Raw genomic sequence first — 25457 nt, 5'->3', positions numbered from 1 at the left:
AGGCAGATGTTTCTACTTCAGATACATCATCTTGGTTCCCCCTTGCTAAAAAGACTCATGGGTAATGCCAGACAACTAGACAGTTTGTGTAATAACATGCTTAGAAGGGTCTTTACAGATCTCAGTTTTCAATTCATGCAGACAGCTTACTTAGAAAGCCAATTAACTGGCATCAACAAACGTAACTGCCTCTGTCCATTTGGTTTAGGGCAGGTGGAAGATCTATGCCATTATTTATTACATTGCCATTTGTATTGCCATGAGGTCAAAATGGCTTTCCATATTTTTATCCGAGATTCCTCTTCTTGACCTCTCAGAAAACAGAATATTTGTTAGGAGCTGATAGTGCATCTGTAATCCAAGCAGTTGCCGTATTTGCTTGGTCAGCCATTAAAATAAAGGAAAAGGCAAGTCGCATGGCGATCATATGTGGATTACTGGAGTATGCCTTTTTAAATCTGTACTTATGAGTATTCCAATATTTTATAACTTTGGATTTAATTTTTAAGTTTCATTGTAATACTTTTTGTTTTCTGCTCTTTGGCACAAGGCTATGCTGCTATTAATAAAATTCTAACTCATGCACTCGCACATTGTCCTATGGTAAGAGCTACTGTGGTACTAGAAAATGTGAAAGAGCAGGTCAAGACTCATTGCAACAGGACAGCCTCTCTCTCTCTTGTATCTAAACAACAAAGCCAACTCCTTCCCAAACACTGTAAAGAGCGATCTGCGTGTAAAGGCAGATCATTTTGACAGCAGCTTTCCTGAACAGTTTTCATTAGAATTGTGCTGCTTCTCCCATGCCCAGGAAGCTCCAAAAGAAATGTAAAGAACATCAGCTAAACTTAGGGACCACAAAAAACATCTGGATACACATGTCCTCTGCCTCTATCTTCTGGAGCTCCTAGCACTACTGAACCTATTCCTTTTAATTCAACTCTTAAAAAATAGGTTAGTGATGTGATACAAGGCCTCAGAAAAGGCTGGAAATTCCCCTTTCAACCACCTTCCATATGAAACTAGGCAGGGAGCATGAACTCTACTGTAAGCCTCCCCTGTTAGCTGGTTATGAGATTTTTCTTTTGTTTTAAGGAATCCACATTTATATGAAAACATAAATGTAGAATGTTTTCATTCTCTAACCACAAGCAGCTGCTGGATATTACTCGTCACACTGGCTAAGAGTGACACAATGAAAAGTTACTTTGCCTAAGCGAACTAGCAGTTCTGTCTCTGGTGAAGGGATTAAACAGGAAATAACTGAATGACCACTCTCTAATCAATACGTGTTAAGAGACAACTCCAAGGTGGTCAACATTTTATTCCGAGATTTCAGTGCTTGGCTTCATAAAATACTTACTGATTTTTGTAGTCAGTGGCACATGTCTAAAAATATCGAACATCACAAAATCTGAAGGTTTCCAGCTTACTATCTTATGACAATATATTTTAAAGCACAGGTTGCCAGAAAAGCAAAACAGCAGTAGGAAAATTTACTCTTTTGAAAAAGCCTCTTGCTTGTGTGAACCACCTGTGAGGTTTCCTGAATACAGTACCTTTGATTTATCATCTCCTCCTGGTGAACAGGAAGCTAGGTTTGCAAAATTTTATATTAACTTCAACATATAGTGCCAGCTGCAACTAGCACATTAAGAATGTCACTCAATGTGTTCTTTAAAAGAAAGTAAAGCACATTTGCCCTTATCCATAAATCTAATTTTACGTGGAAGGTTGCTCTTCCTGAGTTATCCTAATTATGTAAGGATTTTTAGAGAGGAGTTTGGTTTTTTCTTTAATCTAAGAATTCACATAGAAAGCAACTATTTTAAATATTAAAACTAGTTATGTTAATGTCCTGGTTCTTGACTTCTCTTCTCCCACATGGGGTCTCAGAGGGATACTACTGCCCTTGTTGTCTGCACTGGTGAAAGATAGATACCCATGTTGTCCACTCCCTTGTGCATTCATCCTGTCAGGTGAAACACATGTGAACATCTCTGGGGAAAATAGCAGCTGTGTACAACACTGATAAAGTAATGCAAAAAATATGTTTACAGTAGGCACCAAGGAAAGGCTGAAAAGCAAGGCTTTAGTTCTTAACTACATGCATAGTTACATTTCTAACACAATACCTGTTCTCTCATCCAGTTAAACCTCAGTGGAATACAGCAGTGATACGTTTCCAGATTTGTGTGGTTAATATCATGAGGGGTCTTACCTGTGAACTGCATTCCGTGATGCTCCTAGTGGCTCTACCATAATCCTGCCAGCATGACAGCCAGCAAGTCAGAATCCTCTGTGCATACTCCTCGCTCACTCTCTATTTTCTCTGCCTCAGACAGTTTGGAATGCAGAAAAGCCAGAGCCAAAGCCAGTCAAACCCAAGTCTGTCTACCAGCTCCTTGGCTTCAGTTAAACAATAGCTGCCCTTCACTTGCTTTCTTTCTCTTGCAGCATTCTGGCACATGCAGTCTCCGTGTTAACAGTCAACAATTTACCAGGGATGGGTAGACACTTCATTTTCCTGTCCCATGGGGACTTGAGGGTGGGTGGGTGGAGTGAGTGACAATGAGCACACAGGGCAGCGGTGGGGGGGGAGGGGAGGAAATCTGCCGTTAAACAACAGATGTATTAAACTAATGAAGGCCACTGGTTTCAGGCAGCTGTCTCAAAAATCTACACATCTAAAATCAATTATATAAAAACTAACAAGTGCTGACTTCAGAGGTTGCTATCACAAACTGTCCAAAGTATTAAAAACTAGATTGACACCAAGAAAGTACAATCCCAAATCAACCAGGACCTCACCTGCTGCCACTTTAAGTGCCAGGGTCATAAAATTGTGTTTTATATTTAAAGATACTACTACCTCCAGCTACCTCTACATCTCAGGAAAATATACAACTCCCAACAAGACCTGACGATTTTCTCAAACAAACAATGCACATTTTATCTCTTTAGATCCTGAACTGGGATTGCTTTTTATTCAGGGTGCGATTTCTGGCTTTTGAAAGAGGAATAGTGAAGTCCGAAATAAAAGATATTTTCTTGCTCTCTTTTTTGTTTATTTTAAAATTGCAGAGAGTTTGATTTCTAGGTACAGCAGCATTTCCCTAGAACAGAGAATGAAAGCTGCTCTTAAACATGCAGAGAAAGAATGGGGAAAACACACATTCCAGTCCCTGCTACTGGCATAATGCCTTTAAAACATTATAATGCCACTGCTAAGGATAGCACTTCCAGTTTGATCAATTTAAAAATCCACAGTTTGATTCCCAGCAGATCCTACCTCCCAGTCTGGGCACCAGAGCAGGAGAGAATAGACATGAGAGAAACACAAAATCACTTAGCCTATTGCTACAATTTAATGAACAGCTGATAGTAAACAGACCACATGCTCCTTCCCACCTTCGTTAGTTTGTTCAAAGTTTTTCCTGTTTTGTTCATTTGTTTGTAACATGATCTTTTCTTCCTTTTTAATTCCTCTCTCTTTAGTGACATGTCTCTTCCTTTTCTCTGTGTTACTTCTGTTTCAGATAAGCTTCTGTTCTTTCTCCTCTTATGCAACAACCCCCACGCCCTGGCAATTTTTTCCCAGTAGGAATAGAAGCTTTGATGACCCCACCCCCTGCTAAGGCTCACATGAGAAATATGCATGAAAGCCACAGGACAGTTCTTGGGGAAAAAAACGTAATGACGGTGTGCTCAGACAAAATTGACTGTGGAATGAAAAATAATATCGTCCCCACCTGATGTTCTAAAATTAAGTAAAAAATTAAAGCCAACTACCACACATAGAAACCGAGAACTAGGTATATGGTTCATGCTAGTACAGGCCTTTAGGTTAACCCCCTGCCTCCCGACAGTAACAATGGTATAAAAAAGTAAACAAGCCCATCTACGCAGAGATTGATTTGACCTGATTCTAGAAATACTTAATTATTGGGGAAGTGGAAGGACAGGACAATCTCAGTTTAATAGGATTCCTCAGAAAAGCAATTTGTGAACTAACAGTAATCTCCCTCCATCCCCCACCCCGCCTTTCTCCACACTTGTCCCCAGTAAAATGAACAGTTTGACAATGACATAGCACGTTTTATCCTGAAGGATCCCAAAACACTTTAAAACTATCTTCAGCATGACAGAAATGCAGCTATGTCTGGAGTGGAGAGCAGCAGACAACTGGTGCATACAACATTGTACAACAGCAAGAAGGGAACAATAAAGCCTAGAACACTGGGATAAATCCATGTTCTTCTTTAAAGAGCCATCAGAATTTTAGAATTTATTTAGACAGACCATGGGCTTTTAAGGTCTCATCCAGTTACATTTCCAGTTCTTGCTTTACATCATGCAGGAATCCTCCATTTCAGCCTGGTTAGAAACAGAGGGCTTACACTCCAGTTCCAGTTGTGAAAATGGGTTAATATCCCTGAGACCATGGGTTGGCTGTTCTGTAAATGGAAGTGTTTTCTAGGGACCTGACGAGTTGTCAGATCTGGCTTTGTCAGCCACGATCCTGCTATATCTGCCATGAAGAAATTTAGATTCTTGAAATGCCAAAGGAACTGTCTGATTCTACTTAAAGGAAATAGATCCCCGAGGATATAGTAAGGATGGCTGTATTGGAGGAAGGATTAAACTATACACAGCTACTTGGAGTGTTTTAAAACGCTACCCAATACCAGTGAGAGAAAATGGCAAGAATAAAGTATAGTACTAAGATTGAATTTAAGCCTAATATATTAAAAAAAAAAAGTAAACCTTGTTTCAAAGACTGAAGAAGCACAGTATATTAAGTTCCCTATACAAGTTACAATATTTCTTTAAACATCCACAGTGAAATTGCTAAGCTCTGCCTCAAACGGATTTCTATTTAACTTTAAGATACTTAATATATTGACAGTTCTCTCCCATTATGCCATTAACTAAAAGCCTTCTCAAGCCTGACATCAGGAGAGTAGGAAAGGAACCATAAGTGGTGGTTGATGTATAAGGAGGGAGAGTGCTTAGGGGAAGAGGGAGCAAATGGGGTATCCAAGCAGTTTGTTGCAGGAACTTGAAATGCAATCTGCAAAGTCCTTGTTACAAGCTCTCTCTTATCCAAGAATCATGAAGGTATCTAACATTTACACAAAACAACCCAGTGATTGATGGTGTGACCTATGTGAATTTGGACTATGGCACTGGGTTTTGTCTTTTTGTTGAAATTCCCATTGTGCCAATCTCCTACAGAATGCTGGGACCTCCAAAATGTGGAGGAAAAAACTTGACATCATTATGCACCAAACTAGCTTTCTGCAGGACAGTGCCTTGAATTGCCCCTAAACTTCCCTTAAAGATGCATTTTATTTAACGCTGTTTTTGCATGCAGGCATACTCAGGAAAAAGAGGCATCCAAAAATAGGCATTTAAGTGCTACCAGCCCATCTGCTCTCTCTTTAGTGCTTTCACTCATTTTTCTATCACAGCCATTGCTAAAGCCAGTCATTGCAAGTGACCCCTTCGGTTTCAAAGAATTCTGATTTCTCTTTCTATGGCAGGGATTGAGAAATCCACTTTTCCACTCACCGGCAGCCAGTGTTCCTTAGCAACTTTGGGGGCACTAACAATTTCGGGAGAATATAAGCTTTCAATGGATTCAGTTAAGGTTATACTCTATGTTTGTGAAAATAACGTTCCAAATTTGAATAGAGGATTGTCTGCCTCAGTTCGCACACTAACAGCTCCAGTGCCTCTGCTGCTGCTCACAGCTTTTCGAAATCCGTGGCAGTGGCCTCACTAACACTGTGAACAGTTTCACAGCTTCTATTCAGAACCCTAAAGGCAGCAAATGAAATTTTCAAGAATTGTGTCAATTTTGTGTTGCTTCAGAGAGCCATGAGCAGCAGCAGCAGAGAAAAGGTACTGGAGCTATTCACAGGGGAACAAAAGCAGGGAGAGTGCAGCAGAGATTGCCTCCCATCACAGCATTCAGAAGTCATAGGGAGAAGGGTAGAGAAGCAGCAGAAACCCTGCTCATAAGCAGCCTTCAGAAGACTCTACATAGGGAAGAAGAGGTTAAAAAAGATCTTCCTCCTCTCAACAGCTAGAGGGCTTGGAGCTTCAAATATAACACACACCTACTAGCCAGAGTGATATCAAAAATGAAGTCTCAAATATGATCATAGGTCCTGGCAGTAAGTCCAGCTCTCTCCCCGTTCCCAGGAGCCGATGGTAGCAGGAAGGCTACGTTTAATATCAGGGTGTTGCCTATCAGTTTTTCTAGTGGAACACACTAACTCATCTTTCATATATATCTCTGACTAGCAGGCGCCTGGTATATTTTTAATGGATCAAGCTGTCTTCTACTTTTTAAAATATACTGTGAAAAACGTGTCATGTCAGGAGATGCAGCATTTGCTTACCGGTGCACTTCTTTGGGCAGCTGTCAAAGCACCAATACACACTCTAATGTGGCTTTGTTGCTTATATCTAATCTATAACCCCATGCATGTACTGGTCAGGATGCCTTCCAACCCACGATTCTCAGTTATCATGACACAATGTGGAGCCTCTTCTTCCCACAACATTCCTGACAGTCCATGGGCTGGAAAATAACAGCATTTTCTCTGTCTGGAATTATTCAAACTTAGCATTTACCCACTTGCTCAGAAATGTCATGCAAAGCCACGGCTTATTGTTAGAGCTTTCTTGATATGTTTCACTAACAACGGGAACAGAGATATTCTCTGATATTGTGAGACTCCCTAAAGCCAGCCAAAGATGCCCATTAATACTGTCCTTTAGCTCATGGTCACAAAAGCGGGTCTCTTACCCAACTGGCACAGAGAGACCCAGAGCGCTAGTCAAAAGGTGACCCTCACATCAGATTTCAAAAATCAAAACTTCCTCTAGACCTTTCCAAATGGAAGAGAATTAGCTACAATGTGCCACCCTTGCAAGTGATACAAAGAGAGTGGCAGGGAGGAAAAGAAAGTTACAAAGCAAAACTTTTCAGTGGCCTATCTGGTCTTGACTTCATCAGTACCACCTGCAGATACCTCTGTTAAAAATGTGAATGTTCTTTAAATGTAAATATTTGCAGAGACCTTTAAGACCAAAACGAATAAATGCTTCCATCTTTCACTGGGTAATACACAGATGAAGAAGTCTCAAATATGCATCAGTAATTATCAGCCTGCAGCCAGAAGCACTTTGTTGGACATTGAGTTGGATCATAATGGATACTAATCACCACTAGAACATACAGACCTCCCCATCTCCAAGGCTTCTTTTGGGAGTCAGGGATTTCCATGCGACATAAAGGTGCCTGTTAGGAAAGAGATGAACGCCAATGGAGCTCAATAACCCACTTTCCCTTGGTGGCTTTATTATTTTTCTTTTAAACAAATTATCTCTCTGCTGTGCTGCTGAAACACATTTTTGTCTACTTTGCTGATATAATCAGAGCAAGTATAATTCCTTCCTCTTCCCCAGTAGTATAAAAGAGCCATCAGTTAGAGTAAAGGTAACAAGTTATCAAAATACTCCTCTACCTCGATATAACGCTGTCCTTGGGAGCCAAAAAAATCTTACCGCATTATAGGTGAAACTGTGTTATACTGAACTTGCTTTGATCCACCGGAGTGTGCACCCCCCCCACTCCCCAGGAGCACTGCTTTACCGTATTATATCCAAATTCGTGTTATATCGGGTGGTGTTATATCGAGGTAGCAGTGTAGCCTATATTCTTGTTGGAATAAGTCCACTTCAGTATCTGAGGCTAGGGCTACATTATACACTTACATCAGCACAACTACGTCACCCAACCCAAGCCCACACATCTACACTGTTTTTTTTCTTTAAGCCCCATAGCATGACCTTGAATCAGCTGAACCAAGCTCTGAGACTTGCTATTGCAGGTCTTTTTTACTGTGTAGATATATTCTTAGTCTCCAGAATAGTTAGTATTAGGCAATTTTTTCAAGCTCTATTTATAAAAAGATCACGAAGGCGTCAACTGAATGTAGTGGAAATGGAAGGACTACTAATCCACGGGAATCTAGCACAGGATAGGAAACTTAATGTTCTGTCTATTCTAGATAAGTGCACCAATGTAATGAAATCAATTTTAAAATCAGTTTAGTTAAATTGGTGCAATAGCTATAATTAATGCACTTAAACCAATTAAACTCATATTTGCATTGGTAAGTTATCAATTTAGCGACATTGATATTAGCAATGGTTAAAAAGGTGTAAGTATGGTAGAAGTATTGTAGAACCCTGTTTAGCTGACCCTCCATTATCTGGCTCTCTGCACAGACAGGTCCAGAAGTTGGTGAACTCTCCTGCGGCTGCTAGATGGCGCTGAAGCCTCGCACTTTTCCATTCTCCTGATTATCTGAATTTTTGATTAATCATCTGGCCCTGGTCAGACATCCATTTAGATTGGATAAATGGGGTTCTGTAGTAGGTCTACATTAGGGGTTTGAACTAGTTCAACTACACTGATTTTTAAATCAATTTAGTTAACAAGTTAAGCCTCGTCTATAGTGGAAAAGTTAAGACAAGGATCAGTGTCATCCTTGGCACAGGAGATCTGCATAAAAGGTGACATTTACGGTTAGTTTTCCATCAGGTGTCATGCTATTCATTGTCAAAAAACTTCGTAAGTGTGCACAAACTAGGTAAATATAAGCAGGCTTCTGAAGCAAGAACAAGTAACATAAATACAGAAAAGTAGGCACAAAATTGAACAAGTCACAGCAAATTCATGCCTGATGCAGAAGGTTGTATATATCAGAGGAGCCCTGAACAGTAAAAATATGGCTCAGGAAGGTAAGAGCTTTCTTCAGATTTAAACAGTAGCTTGTTTATAGAACAGGCCAAAAACCTGCCCATCCCAAGGAGTCATGCAGCTTCCCTCTCCTGGCAACTAACATCTCTGTTTCTCACTGTTAGATGCAAGACAAACACTGGCCACTCTTATAAACTTTACAATCTTTTACAGGGATTTCTTTCAGAAAGGTGAAACACATTTCCAAGAAAACCCCCACAGATTATGTGCACAGAGTATCAAAGTGTTAAGATTATGTATTCATATTACCATTAATTCTTGCTCTACTGAGGTTTAAGATTTAACCAGATAAATTTGCTCCCTGCCATAATATGGCAGTTGGCGTATAAGGATTGTGGCTGCAGAATTTAAAAAAAAAAAAAAAGTCATCTGCCTTTACTTGAGTTATATTGGAGGAAAAAGACAGAAGCTTAGCAATTTTCTGTATATGAATAGCTCCAAATGCCAGAGAGGATATCTGAGAGGTCTAAGTATCATGTTTAAAATATAGAGCCTCCTTGAAGGCACAGTTCTAATCTTTGCATGGTTGCCTCAGTTCTTCATCATTTAGGTTTCAAATGAGACTTGAGGGAAAAAACCCAAAGTCTTGTCTCTTTCTGCAGACCCCAACAGTATCAGGACACATTTTGCATCAGACAAGAGCTGGCCTTGTGCTGCACAGCAATTTCATACTGCCATCTATACCAAGAGTTACTGCGTTTCAATGGAATAGAATTTGTAAAGCATGTTGAGACTAAAAGGTGCTATACAAATTTAATTTCTAAAAACAATAAGAAATTATAAACAAACAGTCAGTAAGGTTTAGTTAACTTCCCTGTAAATAACTGCAGTTCAACTACTTACAGCTAATAATCACAGCAATAGATGACAGTGAATCAGTGCACCTGACTTTCACACTTGGATTCAGATATGAGCTACATCAAAAGTTGGGAGGCTCTGTTTAGGCTTCAGCAGACCTTTGTTCATGTCATTAAACTAACCTCGGAGTTTTGAAGTCTCAGCTCTGGAAAGGTTTATGCATTGTGAAGTGTTACTAACATTGTTGCAGGTCAGAACTGAAGTGCAATAGGAAAGCCTTGTGGCTATATTTGCACAATACCCTTCTGCCGTATATGTGGTGCTAGTCAATTCTCTCCGTTCAGTATTGTTAAAATTCACAAACAGAAATGTAGTATTGTGCTTAGTGCATTGATTTCATTAGAACTTATATTGATCTACTGGAGATCTCTCAATCCAGGCTTACTACATTTTTGGCATATAAGGTTTGTTTTACATACACACTTAGAAGATGCTAATTAAAAAAAAACAAATACCAAAAAGTCCGTGCTCTCTCGCTCTCTCTCTCACATGCACACGCACATGCCAATTTGACAGAACCAGAACTGAAGCTCCCATTTTTTACTGCCCCAACCAGACACTTCGTTAGCAGACAGGAGATGGACATTTTGCAACATGCCAACAAGGCACAGAAGGAGAAGTCTGTCAGGAAAAATCTTTCATCAAGGCAGAATACTTGTGGAATATAGACATGAGGAGCTGTAGGCTGCAACTCCCCACCTTCCCTTTCAAACAAATATTCCTCACAGGCTAAGTCCTCTTCAGCATATTGTCCAGTTAGAAGGCATGGTAAGCCTATTTCTTCAAAACATTTGCCCTTAAGTATGCCATTAGCTCAAAGCACACATTTAACCCAGACTGGTGCATTGCAGATTCCTTCACTGACCAGGTCACAAATAACACTTTTTTAATCTGAGGGGTTTTCCAGTCATGAAAAAAGTTGTATTCCTTTATCACGTAATCATTCAGACACTTCATTGCACAGAAAGGACTGCAACAGAGTGGTTCACACAGTAAATCTATTGTCTAAACAGGTTTATTCCTCTGTCACAGAAAGTATTCGTCTCAACTAGAACATGCAAACAGCAAGGCTCGGTTCTGATCATTACAGGTACAGAGAATATTATGGATGGGGAACAGCAGTTACAGAATTAATCCTAGACATCTTTCTTTAGTTACTGTTCTCTCCTGCCGATTTTTTTACCTGAAGGAAGAGCATGGACTGTGTTTCCTTGGTGCAATCATCCTCCAGCTAGAAGTGCTAAGCAGCAGCTTGCAAAAACTGATGGTGGAGGTAGATTCCAAGGAGCAATCAAATGAAGTATTTCTTAACTAATATTCTGATGCTCACACCATTTCCAAGCCCCTGGACATATTCTTTCAAATAGTACTGAGACAGGATTTCTGGATTGCTGAGTAGTCACCTGATAATATTGTCACCTGATTCAGTATCGGATCTGGCACCAAAACAGACGGGTGCCTCATTTTTACCGCTTCTCCCCTTGCATCGTGGATTAGGTGAAAGTGGAATTTTCACTGTTAAAATGAGTTCTGCTCTGAGAAATTCAAGTATGAAAACATCACTAGCTCAGAAAGGATGAATTTAAAAAATCCATCAACTGTGTGTGCTCTTGGGTGCTTGAGCTGGGGGGACAATGAGTTAAATATAAAGTCTGAATGCAAAAATATTAGCTTCAGTAGATTTCACACTTTTGCTTTTTCTGGGTCCTCTGTTTGGGAGCCAAGACCAAAAATTTTAGCTCTAGTATGATGAGCCAGACACCTTGATTAAGGACCTCAAATTAGCCTGGTTTTCATAAATGCCAAACATCCATTCCTTCGGTTTGCATCAATGGTAACTGCAGGTGTTTGGTCTAACTTTAAGCAATCAAGTTTGAAAATTCAAGCTAGGGGATCTGCCTGGGACCCTGGAGTCTAGCGGGTCAGGTGACCTGGGCTCTAAGTCTGGTTCTGACATTAACATTGCTTGATTTGGGCACATCAGATTGTTCAGCCTCAGTTTTCCCATCTATAGTACAGGGGCAATGATATTTAATAACTTAATAGGAACACTGTGAGGGGTATTTAGAACCCCATGTCTACTGCAATAGGACAATGCATCAGCGCAAATGACCACATGATGCATCTTTTTGATAAGCTGTCATGCAAGGCTCTTTGCATTAAATAAATCCACAAAAAAATGCCATTTTTCCATCCTCCTCACACTGCTTAGCTTGTCCACCTGCCAATTTTGCCTTCCTTATCCATATTAGTTTTCCTGTTTTCTCCCCACAGGAGTTCAGCAGGTCTCCAGCACCTGCTCTCACCCTACTACTTATAAGAGAGGGTGCAACGGGCAGGGAGAGGGAGATCCTTCACAGACAAGGATCTTCCCACAGACAGGACGGCAGAAGGGGCTGAAGCATTGTCTAGGGAACTGTGTAAGAGGGTGGGGGGACCCATTATGCAGAAGTCCTATCTTCTATAGGAATGGAACCCTGCTCCTGGGTAGCTTAGCTGCAAAACAGGGGAAGATAATTATTCCGATTGTTTATATTACGGTAATACAGAGAAGCCTTTATTAAGGCTCCACTGTGCTAGGCACTGTACACATATAAACAAGACAGCTCCTGCCCCAAAACACACACACACACAACCTCTCTCTCCCTCAATAGGTGGGCAAATGTCAAATAAGCCAACAACGGTGGGGTAGGGGAGAGAGACAGGGTAAAAGGCGAAACGACTACAATAGGCACCAGTATCAACACCAAATGCCTAACCATTGTAGAGATATTTGTAGACATCACAACACAGGTGAGATTTATGGAGGGATCTGGAGGACAGCAATGCTCATTTTTGGGAGGATCTCCTCCAAAACGGATAGAATGGGTGAAAGCACAAACATGCTTGAATGGGTGGGAAAGGCTAGCAGAGGTGGGCAGGGAGGAGATGGGAGTTAACAGCTCAGTAATGTGCAAGAGTTGACAGGTCTGGCAGGGCTGCATCAGAGAGCAACCTAAAGATCGATAGTCTAACTGACAAGGTGGTGAAAGGAAATCCAATGGAGAAACTCAGAGGAAGCTCGCTGCTATGTGGAGCTCCTAAGCCATTCAGCAATGGCAGTCTCAGTCTGCCAGACTTAGTCTGTCCCGGCAAGCCTCTGACTGCTTCCCCCAGCACAGCGTTTCAGCCCTCCACACTTGGGCATAGCCATTGCTCACCCAGCCAGTCACACAGAACAATAAGATCCCCTCCTGCAGAAATGGACCGTCATTTCCTTGACTTCACAGCTATGAGGGAGGGGTAGGGCTGCAGGTTTGTAGAAATTTTGGTGGTGCCTAGAACCCGCCCCCGCCCAAACTCCGCCCCCCCAAACTCCACCCCCTACCTGCCCAAGGCTCTGGGAGGGAGTTTGGGTGGGGGAGGTGGTCTGGGTGCAGGCACTGGGAGTTTGGGGATGGAAGGGAGTGTGGAGGGAGGGGGTGCAGGCTCTGAGAGGGAGTGCAGGGTTGGGGCTGGGTTTGTGGTGGGGCTGGGAATGAGGGGTTTGGGGAGGGGCTCAGGGCAAGAGTAGGAGTGTGGGGGGTGAGGGCTCTGGCTGGAGCTGGGGATGAGGGGTTTGTGGTGTTGGAGGGGGCTCAGGGCTGGGGCAGAGGGTTGGGGTATGGAGGGGATGAGGGCTCTCTCTGGGGCTGGAGAAGAGGGGTTCAGGGTGCTGGAGGGGCTCAGTGCTAAGGCAGAGGGTTGGAGTGCAGGGGGATGAGGGCTCTGGCTGGGACTGGGGATGAGTGGTTTGGGGTGTTGGAGGGGCTCAGGGCTAGGGTAGAGGATCGAGGTGTGGTGGAGGGGTGAGGGCTCTGGGGTGGGGCAGGGCTGGGGATGAGATTGGGGTGCAGGCAGGCAGGGACACGGGACAGAGAGGACGACTCCCCCAGCCCTTTCCCTGCCAGCAGCAGTGAGCTCTGGAGGAGGAACCCCCCTTTCCCATCCCCTCAGCAACACACTCACCCCCACCACCTGTCACTGCATGTGCTCCTAGGGCCCCTCTCAGGTCCAGGAATCTCCCTTGCCTCCCCTGTGGTAGGTGCCAGGGGGTGCTGTGTGCACTCCTCCCCTGATGTTGCCCCTGATTGTAGCCTCACTGGGGGCGGGGAATGGGGCTGCCTCCTTGCCCAGCATGGGGCAGGAGTGGTGACTGGGGGAGGCTGTGCTGGTGGAGGGTCCTGCTGGAAAAGGGAAGGGTCTGAGGTGGAAGGGCAAGCTCAGAGTCAGTCTGACTTGACAGTCGATATGGGGGCACTAGGACCCTGCAGCAGCAGTTGCTGCAAGGAGGCAGCATGGAGCTGCACAGAAGAGGCAGGGATGCTCTGCTCCCTTCGGGGCCTGGGGACATGCATGGGGCCAGCAAGGGGGCTGGGGGACACACGGGGAAGGGGTGGGCGGGGGGCAGCAGGTGGGGCTAGGGGGAGGAGACCCGGCCCCAAACATTGGTGGAGCTGGGCTCCTGAGCTCTGAATACTGCTGGTGCCCAGGCACCACATGGGTATGGAACTTGCCGCCCATGGGCACTTGTTATGCAGAACTGCTAGTGCAGGATCTCCTGATGAGCATTTAGCTTACTTGCTCCAGGACCCCTTATGATTTGTGGCCATTCTCTCCCCCCGACCCGTCCTTCAACAAATTTAATATTTTAATTGTGTGGTGAACTGTTTGAATTTTATTGCCAAAGATGGGGAGGTGCAGCATACAACAGCTCCCCATTAATTTTATGTATACTGAATGATTTCACAACTAGGTAACGTTGCTGCGTAATTCTCATTGATAGAAACAGAATGCTTAAAGTTAACCACATGCTTAAGTGCCTTACGGGATAGCAATGATTTAAGCACATGCTTAACTATTATCAAGTCTATGTATTACAGTAGTACCTAAAGACCCCAATTGAGAGAGATCACATTGTAGTTGGCACTGAACAAACCAAACACTTAGTGAAGGGCAGCCGCTGCTCCAAAGAGCTTACAGTCTAAGGCCATGTCTACATCTAAAATTTTGCAGCGCTGGTTGTTACAGCTGTATTAGTACAGCTGTATAGGGCCAGCGCTGCAGAGTGGCCACACTTACAGCAACCAGCGCTGCAAGTGGTGTTAGATGTGGCCACACTGCAGCGCTGTTGGGCGGCTTCAAGGGGGGTTGGGGGAACGCGAGAGCAAACCGGGAAAGGAGACCAGCTTCGCCGCGGTTTGCTCTCGCGTTCCCCGAACCACCCTGCAAACCGCAGGGAAGGAGACCTGCTTGTTCGGGGAACGCGAGAGCAAACCGCGGCGAAGCTGGTCTCCTTTCCCGGTTTGCTCTCGCGTTCCCCGAACCACCCTGCAAACCGCAGGGAAGGAGAGCTGCTTCCTCGGGGGTTCGAGGAACGAGAGAGCAAACAGGGAAAGGAGACCAGCTTCGCCGCGGTTTGCTCTCGCGTTCCCCGAACCACCCTGCAAACCGCAGGGAAGGAGACCTGCTTGTTCGGGGGTTCGGGGAACGAGAGAGCAAACCGGGAAAGGAGACCAGCTTCGCCGCGGTTTGCTCTCGCGTTCCCCGAACCACCCTGCAAACCGCAGGGAAGGAAACCTGCTTGTTCGGGGGTTCGGGGAACGAGAGAGCAAACCGGGAAAGGAGACCAGCTTCGCCGCGGTTTGCTCTCGCGTTCCCGGAACCACCCAGCAAACCTCAGGGAAGGAGACCTGCTTGCTCGGGGTTCGGGGAACGCGAGAGCAAGCCGGGGAAGGAGACCAGCTTGATTACCAGAGGCTTCCTCAGGTATGCTGGGATACCTGCTTATTCCACGGAGGTCAAGAAAAGCGCTGGTAAGTGTCTATACTTGATTACCAGCGCTGGATCACCAGCGCTGGATCCTCTACACCCGAGACAAAACGGGAGTACGGCCAGCGCTGCAAACAGGGAGTTGCAGCGCTGGTGGTGCCCTGCAGATGTGTACACCTCCTAAGTTGCAGCGCTGTAACTCCCTCACCAGCGCTGCAACTTTCTGATGTAGACAAGCCCTCAGTAGATAAAGGGTAAGAGAAGAAACTGTGGCACAGAGCAGTGAAGTGACTTGCCCAAGGTCACACAGCAGGTCAGTGTCACAGCTGGGAAAAGAACCCAAGACTCCCAAGTCCCAGTCCAGTGCCCTATCCACGGGGCCACCCTGCTTCAGGTGCTTTTGCTGAATCAGGGCCATAATTCAGAATAGTTCCACTGCATAAATCAGAAGGCCTTTTTGTATAAGGTAGGTCTGATGCAGCATAAAGTATTCGGGGCCCTAAATTCCATTAGCATATAGCAGTATTAAAGCCAGTGACAATGACAGAAGTGGGAAAGCCACTTCTAGCATCATTCCCATCGTTTCTCTCCTCTCCTGCAACATTTTGGAATGCAGGAGTGTGAATTTGTGGAGCAGAAGTGGTTTTGCAAACATCCAGACAGCTGACTGAAGCATCATTTTGCCCAAAAAATGCAAAATTTCCTAAGCATGCTTTGGTTTTGAAGAAGTTCCATGAACCAAAAACCAGATAAATGTTATGAAAAAGAGTTTAAACAGATATACAGAGGAAACATCAGTGTCAACACCCAGCAACAACAGGCACACTAACATCAATTGGAGGGATTCCACTATATAAGGTAATAATGAAAACTAAGCAGGAAACACCGTTACTTGGACCTAAAGAAAGTACCTTGTAGATGAACCTGCTTCCTGCTTGTAGAGCCAGGAATCTGAGATAGACCCAAACCAAAACTGCAGGTTTGGACACTCCTAAATATGAGAGGATTAAAATATCTATCAGTATTTGACTCTTACCAAATATGGGGGTCTTTGGCCTGCAAACTTGGATCTGATATTTTGATTTGGACTCATCTCTATTAGTAATATTGATCCTACGCAATTAAAATGGCAAACGTATACCAACATTCCATGGGTGTTTTAATGAGGAAAAAATACTGTACAAATGCCCAGATGACTAATCAAACTGCAGTTTCTACCACTACAAATTTTTCTAATTCCACAGACTCTTGTGTTCTCTCATTCTTGTTCCTCTAAATTCAGTTTATAGATTTGTATGTGAAGCATCCTAGTTCAGTAGCTATTGGGACAAGTGGAGAATCAAAGTCACATCAAGTCAGGCATATTTTAGATGTGATCAGCCAGAATCTTTTCTATTTCTTAGATTCCCACCCCCCCACCCCCACTCAGAGCATTGAAGCACCAGACTCATTTACAAAAGGTTGAAAGCAAGAGGTTAGATTGTTCCTGTCCTTTTGAAAAATGTAAAACAGAAATTTGGTGGTGGTGGGTTGGGATGCTGCAATCTCACATTCAGAAACCCATTTAAATCACAAATGAAATGAACATGGGGAATTAAGGGTAAATTTTCAAATGCACCTAAGTGATTTAGGAGTTTAAGTCTCATTTGAAAATGTGACATAGGTACCTAACTGTCCATGTCACTTCTGAAAAGGCTATTCAGATACTTTTGAAAATGTTATCTTTAATCTCTAGTCATAAAACCCCAGAGTTTGGCACAATGAGGCAGCTTCTCCCATCTGGGAAAGGGTGAGATAGAAAAGGCTGAGGTGTATGTTTAAAAAGGTGTTGAAATCTACACAGAGCCTATTCACGCTTGACGCCTCTCTAGCCAGTGCTATTAATCCCTCTTTTAAAAAGCACCAAATTTCAGTAAATTCATAGATAAAGATAAGGTACTTTGCTTCAATAGGTCCAAATCCAATAGTCTTTAGTTTCTATCTTCCACAGGACTTCATCTCTCAATGGGTTTTCCTCATTTGCATCAATTACAGCTTTTCTAAGCACAAAGGAATCTTGAGAATCAACTTTGTTTTGTCTTGTTTCCAATTAGATTTTACAGACAGACTGTGTTGTTACTAATTACAGGTTCTCTCTGGTATGGTAATTCTTTCCAGATAACTGAAGCACTAATTAAAATGAGATTTCTGCCTTTTCATTTCCCACACCTTGGAATACATTTGACAGATGTTGCCAAAACAAGGTTTTTCTTCAAAATGCCACAAAAACTACCCCCAAATGATATCATCTAAACTTTGTAGATTTTATTTTGTGCAGTGGTTTGTTTTGCATTTGATTGTGTGTGTGTTTGGGGGACAGGGGAAACATGGTACCCCTTCTAGAAACAGATCAGTGATTCTGTGCTACTGATCTGGCACCTGTTATGAATCAGTGAAATTAATTTGGGCTCCTCCTGTATGGTTGATTTATAAATATCAATATGTAATTATAAACCATGAGACATTGCTAAGAACGTAACCTTTCTAAAGAAGAGTTATAAGCTACTGAATGACAGGACCTAAAGTAATTATAAGGAAGGTAACAGTAAGAGAGAAAATTAAGAAGATACACTAATTCAGTCTCCTTCATGAAACTCATCCTTAAACTTCCTGTGTGGGTGCCAGCACTGGAGGCTCATATTGCTCACCATATGAAGATTAGCACATTAGCATGGATTCCGTGACTTTCCAGGACCTCTATGACTTCTGCAGCGGCTGGCCTGGGGGCTGCCCGAGCACCTCAGACAGCCCCTGGGCTAGCTGCACCAGCCGCTGCTGGAGCAGTCTCTGGCCACCATGCCCCCCTCCCCAGCAGCAGCAGGAGTTTGGGTGTGGGAGGGGGCTCAGGGCGGCACTTACCTTGGGGGACTCCGCGAAAGTGGAAATATGTCCCTCCCTCTCTCAGGCCAGGAACCGTGGCCAATGGCAGCAGCGGAACCAGCACTCGGGGCAGAGGCAGCGCATGGACCACCTGGGAGCCAAGCGAGGGACACATATTGCTGCTTCCAGGGAGACATGCAGAGCCGAGTTAGGGTAGGGAGCCTGCCAGCCCCACCAACCCCTTCCCCCAGCATCAGCAGGGGTCCCAGGCCGTGCCCTGCACTCTAGCACCCACGGCACTCCTGGGCTGCCTCCTCTCCCCTCCCCTTAAGATTTAGGAGGGTAAACAGTACAAGTTATGGAAAGGTCACAGGCCTTGAATTTTTGTTTACTACCTGTGACCTGTCCATGACATTTGCTAAAAATACCTCTGACTAAAACATAGCCTTAATTATGACCAATCCATTCATTATTGTTTTTGTTCTCTTCAAAATAAACAAGATGACCACCTTCTTGTGTGTTATCTTTGTACCTGCAACAGATCTGCCCTGGGCTTCAGTTTCTTATCTAAAACATGGACAATATATAGTTACATACTTCATAGGATTGGTGTTAGGATGTTTCGACAGTGTTCTGATCACAGACAGTGGTATGAGCTCTAAGAATCAGTATTATTACTAGTCATGAACTGAGCCCAAAGCATATGCATGGTCTCATCATATAGAAATATAGCATAATGTTTGTCAATTGCTAAAGTCAATGAAAGGTTGGTTCAGTACAGTATCTGAATGTGTTCTATAAAGGCATAACTATAGCACTGCAGTTAACTGATTACATAATGATTCTCTCATTTCTTATAGTCAAGCATGTACAGTAACCTTCTTATAGGAAAAAAAGCAAATACCATTGCCATCTATTAACCTTCATAACAGATTCAGCTGTAAAATAGATCTAGCTCATCTCTGGATAGTAACTTTAGACACACACATAAGCTATAACGTCTGCTGTTCCCATGTCAAGCACATACTTCCCTAGGTCAAGCTAGATACTCTTATCTGTTCCACACAGCAATTTCATTGCTGGATAGTTTATCTGCCCCATTGTGCTTTACAGCTTTTCATGTCCATTCAAAGACTATTTCGGTCCAGTTGTTCTCTGTACTGCTGGTGGTACACTCTGCCCACTTCCATCTGTTTCCTTTTCTTTACAATCATTCCCAGTGCTTTACTTCATTGGTCTGCCCTCTAGCTCCCTTTCTTGTTCATAAAAATATACTTCTCACTGTTCTCTCTACACCACCCCAGCTTCTTCAATCAGCAGATATTTTGTGATGACTGATAAACCATGTCTCTACTCAGCATGTGAAAAGTAAACAAAAGGAACCTGATCTACTGCAGAGTGATCAGACATTAAAACAGGGGTAGGCAACCTATGGCACGTGCTGAAGGTAGCATGCAAGCTGATTTTCAGTGGCACACATAGTGCCTGGGTCCTGGCCACCGGTCCAGGGGGCTCTGCATTTTAATTTAATTTTAAATGAAGCTTCTGAAACATTTTAAAAACCTTATTTACTTTATATACAACAATAGTTTAGTTATATATTATAGACAATGAAAGAGACCTTCTAAAAACATTAAAATGTATGATTGGCACGCAAAACCTTAAATTAGAGTGAATAAATGAAGACTCGGCACACCACTTCTGAAAGTTTGCCAACTCCTGCATTAAAACCTTCCTACTCATCCATCATCTCTCCCCTTCATTCATGATCTTGTTCTCTGTCTTTCCACCTTCCCTCACCACTCTGTGTGCTCAAACCTCTTTAACTACTAAATTAGGTGATCTATATGGTACAGCAAAATTTTCATGTAGTTGTATACAAAATATGTAAAAAATTGTTTGACTATGCGTTATTGGGTACTTTTCCTATGTACTTTTAATGGATTCTTGTCTGGCATAAGATGCTACATATGCATCTAAGGTTGTAGGGAAAAATATATTCTATTATTTGAGTATGTGATCACAGAATTACAACTTGTATTGTAAACACATGCACACAAAGAAGCAGAGTTAAATTTACATTAGCAATCTTAACTTTGGCATTCCCAGACTTCCAGGTGCTTAATGGTCAGGTATAACTTTCTTTAAACTTATGTATTATTATTATTATTATTATTATTAAGAAGAAGAAGAAGAGAAAAGACTAGGAGTTTCATTCCTGAACACTTCTAAGTTCTTCTGGTTTGCAACAAATTGTATGTAATTTCCATTATCTGGAAATAAGTGTCTAGAAACCACATTTATATTATTCCTGTTCCTAAACACTAGTATTTTCCCTTTTAAGTTTCTAAATTGCATTTCTCTTCCCAAACCTCTAATGCAAGACCGAGAAAAAGCTGAAACTCCCTCCCTCCAGGAAATTTGTTTTCAGGAGGAAAATGTGAGGTAGAGTGCTTCACAAATACAGCCTTAACAGCTACTGAAACTGCTATTTAGCAATCTACAATAGATTGCGATACTGTATCTAGACTTAGGAAAAAAATATGTTTTAGAGCATTTTATTATCCATGTAATTATGGACTAATTTTTTTTACACCTGTAAGATTAAAACCCCTCTCATGTACTCTTCATATTTACATGAAGTCACTATCCTACTTAGTTTGCCACTTAGAGATGTACCTGCAGCCTCTTCTTGCAGTTCAGTCTCTTCTAGGATTGCAACTTTACAGCTGGGCAAAAGCAGAACTGTTCCTAGCCCTAGCAGCAAGTGACAGCCTATTGCCAAGCCATGCTTTTTCACTAGTTGCAGATGGAAACAAGAATTCACTTGGTACTACTGCTGCTTCCTTCCACTATCCGTCACTGCTCAGAGACCTCCCCTGGCTGACTGAAGAGGAGAGAGAGAACATGGGGAACTGAGCTAAAATGTGGCCTTGTAGAAACCCTATTATCACAACTGCTCTTCTATTTTTCAGTTTTCCTTAATGCCCTCCAGTTCTGTCTCCTTTCATTCATTTTTCAAAAAGTATGATTATAACCAACACTGGCACAGCCCCTTGCTCACAACTTGTTGGTTTACTTGGGAAGCCACACTTTCAAATGGACAGTATTTCTGATAGTATGTAATCAGGTGTGGAGATTAGGTGTAGCCCAGTAACCACTAAAATACGAAGCCAAGAAACTTCTAAAATGCTTAAATAAGGTAAATCATAACCAAGTAACAGCTCAACCAAACAGCCAGGAGAAGCCACTTAAAATGGTCTGTAAAGCATGCAGCACTATTGACCTGGGCTCACAGATTCAGTTATAAATCCCAGAGCTCCTTAGTATCCTCACAAATGCAGTTATAAGACTCCGTGCCATGCAGTATTCCCTCCCAGGACTCAACAATAACCTCACTAATGGTCAGATAAATCCTAACACACTGAAGTCACTTTGTCGTCAGGCAATTATAAACAATGGTCACTCTCCTACGAGCTCTGCTAACATTTAGCTGAAATGCTATTAATTTGAGCAAACTGACGACAACAATGCTAGATAAGAAACAATTTCTTTAACACAGAGAAATAATACATCTATAAATTAAAATTAGTACATTGCTTTTCTAATTTTTGTAACTTACCAAGCTTAGTGGCTCCCTCCGGTGGATATTCAGGAAACTGACTCTCAGATGGGACACTTACTGTACGTCGCAGGCACCGCCCTTTGGTAGATTCTGCCTGCTGCTCCTGTACCCCCTCCACAGGCATCTACAGAAAAAGATACCAACATCTTTAATTTGTCATTATATATTTCTTTTAATACTCAGTCTCAATGAGATTTGTTTAATTTTTCACTGATCTGGTAATAATATTCAGACAGGATGCAGCACATCCAACTTTACCACAAAATTCTGGAGAGGTTACAATCCAGAAAAGGGGAAGTGAGGTTATTATAAAAGAAGTGAGCTACCAGGAAATGCAACTATGCAAAGAGACTTGTGTATACCACACAGAGGTACACGTGTCTGTGCCAAAAAAACACCAAGCAACAAAAACAAACAACATATACAATTACAAGATAAATCTTGTACCTGGAAACTACTTTCCCCATGACTGAGGACCAAGAGGCATTGGTCTGAAGTGCTACTCATTTCCATACTGTTAAAATCAGGCAGAATTTACTAATCAGATTACAAGGCTTCTTAAATCCAAGGCCTCAAGGCTCTACAAAAGCATGAAGTAACTACTGCCAACAAAGACACATAGTTGTTATAATCAACTATAACAGAGGGCTGGAATCAAGATACTTGGATACATGGACCACTGCTCTGATCAGTATGGCATACAAAAGGACAGAGGAACTTTTGAATGAAGCTTGTTACTGACAAGAAGGAGATGGAAGATGCCTGAAATATTTTATGAATATTATATATATGTGTCTGTGTTTGATTGTTATAGCATTTGCTATAGGATTACTAAGGGTTAGTGCAGGCTTATTCAGATTTATTAATCGTTACACATCGGTTAAGGTTATTAAGGTTACACATCGGTTAGCATGCACACAGATAAGAGTGCGGAGAAACGTCTGATAGCCACCATTTACCAATAATTAACTGACAACATAGAATCAACTGCTTGGAACTCTCTCTCCCCCTAACCGCATAAATTTGTTTGGCCAAGTTCAATAGAGGCAGGAAGACAAAGATTTGGGACTGATGAAAGGTCTGCCCCTGAAGACAGGGATAGAGACTCAAGGATAGTGGGGAAGCAGACTGAACCTCAGTTCCCAGACATGGAGGTGTCTGGATAAGCCAGATCTACCTAAGCTTTAGGTCAGGCCAATAAGAGATGTGTGCACAGAGTGTTGCATTACTAACCCTTTGCTTTTGTTATGCGTTGTTCTGGCTATTGAGACTGAATACTTTGTTTTGAAAAGGTCACAGCTCCTGAAGAGAAAACTGGCAGGGCTCTAACCCAGTTGGGTCTGCTGAGGAAGTCAGTCAGTTCACAGGGTGCTACACCCTACAACCCAGTCTGAGAGTCAGGGAGGAATCCCACAATTTTTCTAGAGAGATGAAGGCAAGAGGTCTATCACCTGCAGGGTTGCACTCAGGCCATGGCTACACTGGTGCTTTACAGCGCTGCAACTTTCGCGCTCAGGGGTGTGAAAAAAACACCCCCCTGAGCACTGCAAGATACAGCGTTGTAAAGCCTCAGTGTAAACAGTGCCGCAGCGCTGGGAGCTGCAAGCTACACCCGTAGAGGATGTGGAGTACTTGCAGCACTGGGAGAGCTCTCTCCCAGCGCTGGCGCTGCCACGGCAGCGCTTTGAAGTGCAAGTGTAGCCATACCCAGAGATACTGAGAGGCTGAAAATGCAGCTATTCCTGAACCATGACAATTGGTTCCTCTTGTTGTACTATCCTCCTACGATAGGTAGACTGTTACCAATGTCTGCATTTTCAGCTGCTTACATATTTCCATTATAACTCACTATTTTCAGTTATTTAGATATTTCCTTAAGTTTCACTGACTGGGCTGAAATTTTCTGTATCTAGTTTCTCCATAAGTTTGAAAAAAACTTTTGAGCTGTAATAGACTATAAAGAGAGTGAACAAAATTGTTCCTCAACAAACAAATTCTTGCAACCTTTTTTGAATAGCTCTGCATATGAAATGACTGTAGGTAGAAAACTGATGTTTTAGAAGGGCAATAGCCCTTTGTCAGTGGTTACTAAGTGCTCTAGTGAAAACTGGCTGAGATGTGACAGAATTAGAAAACACTGAAAAAATGCAAACTTCAGACATGCACAGCAATTATTTTAAACAATATTTTTTAAACAATTACTCTAAAGGAGACCTGGCCTCACAGGAAACTGCACTGGCAGCATACCACCAATCTGGAACTATGCAGTTTTTTCCCCTTTCCAAATTACTTATTCTATAAATTTTCTATTAAAAATTAACTGAGACATTAATTCTGCACAGATATGCACTCAAAAGTCAAGAAATGTAACTTATTCTGTCTTCTTGCGCATATTGCACTGAGATACAGTCTTTAATTGCATGATCACATAATATCTCATTACACACAGGATCATGTTCTTTATATGGTTGTAGGAAAAAATTGCATCCTATAATTTGCGGAGTGAAAAACTCAGCCTCGCTGTGCACCTTATACATAAATGTCTTCTATTGTTTCTGTCTGGCATAACACAAAGGAACAGTAAGAGCAAAATATATTAGGCATTTGTATCAAAGGCATATACAATATGAATAATATATTGTATTTGAGAAATGTATGTGATCATCTAGTTATAGACTGTGCTGTAAGGGCTCATGCAATCTTAGCTCCGGCATTTTCTGACTTTTGAGTACTTAATCGTGCAATATTAACATTTCTCTTAAGGTCTTTTTTTAAATGTAATTTGATACTATGCTTGTCTGTTGCCTCCTTCAAGCATTGTTCATTTTTTCAAAATAAATGTCTCAATTCCCTCATGGATATTCTATTTGAAACTTTATACTTTGAGGGTGGATTTTTTACTCAGACGATTTAATGAATGAGGTCTATTTGATAGAGTATTAGTAAACTAAGTGGACACTAATATTTTTGGTTTGTGTTACACTCATTTGAACAAGATCAAATATTAGATTAGTTTTCATTTGCAGACACCATTTAGGCATATTTCCTACTGAATGCTTTTTCATTTCTTTTATCAGTCTTTATCTCTGCATTTTCTTTTACATTGCTCTTGTTGAATGCTACATGTAATATCTTCATACTATCCTGTGCCCTACTCCACTTAACCTCACCCACAAAACCTCAAGATGCTGATTTGTGACAACTAGCCTTTTAGCAGACATGCATCACCACTCTAGTTCTAATTCTGTAGTGAATGCAGTTCCTCTCCTTGTGAGCTTCCCTAAGACTAGATTGCTAATTAGCCCACAAAGTGGATATAGTCCCTTCTCTCTAAATACAGCTTCTCTACACCTTTGTCTATTCTTCTCGCACCAGACTCTGCCACTTGGTAACTATTTTTACTTTTACATGACTAACCCTACTAGACCTCAGATCTATCAGTTGAAGCTGGTATGCCTGCATCCATTCTGCTAGCCAGGCAAA

General features: G+C 42.3%; 2 protein-coding genes across 6 annotated transcripts in view; both read right to left on the bottom strand.

Annotated features, from left to right (window-relative positions):
- LOC127055870 (myb/SANT-like DNA-binding domain-containing protein 2) overlaps positions 1-25457 on the bottom strand; it is a 371855-nt gene that overhangs the window by 152894 nt on the left and 193504 nt on the right. The gene's annotated exons all lie outside the window — the stretch shown is intronic.
- Positions 1-25457, bottom strand: part of RASAL2 (RAS protein activator like 2) — a 283345-nt gene that overhangs the window by 113689 nt on the left and 144199 nt on the right. For 4 of the 5 annotated variants that reach the window (XM_050962981.1, XM_050962978.1, XM_050962979.1 and 1 more), the window contains one exon: positions 21972-22098. In XM_050962981.1, the coding sequence (XP_050818938.1) occupies positions 21972-22098 (127 nt within the window). Of the gene's footprint in view, positions 1-3411; positions 3593-21971; positions 22099-25457 lie in introns of those variants that run through there. The other variant, XM_050962982.1, reaches the window with a different exon arrangement.

Source organism: Gopherus flavomarginatus, chromosome 7 (genome assembly GCF_025201925.1).
Source record: "Gopherus flavomarginatus isolate rGopFla2 chromosome 7, rGopFla2.mat.asm, whole genome shotgun sequence".
NCBI classification, from domain to species: domain Eukaryota; kingdom Metazoa; phylum Chordata; order Testudines; family Testudinidae; genus Gopherus; species Gopherus flavomarginatus.
The sequence above is the reverse complement of the archived record's forward strand: the minus strand, read 5'-3'. Positions and strand labels throughout refer to the sequence as shown.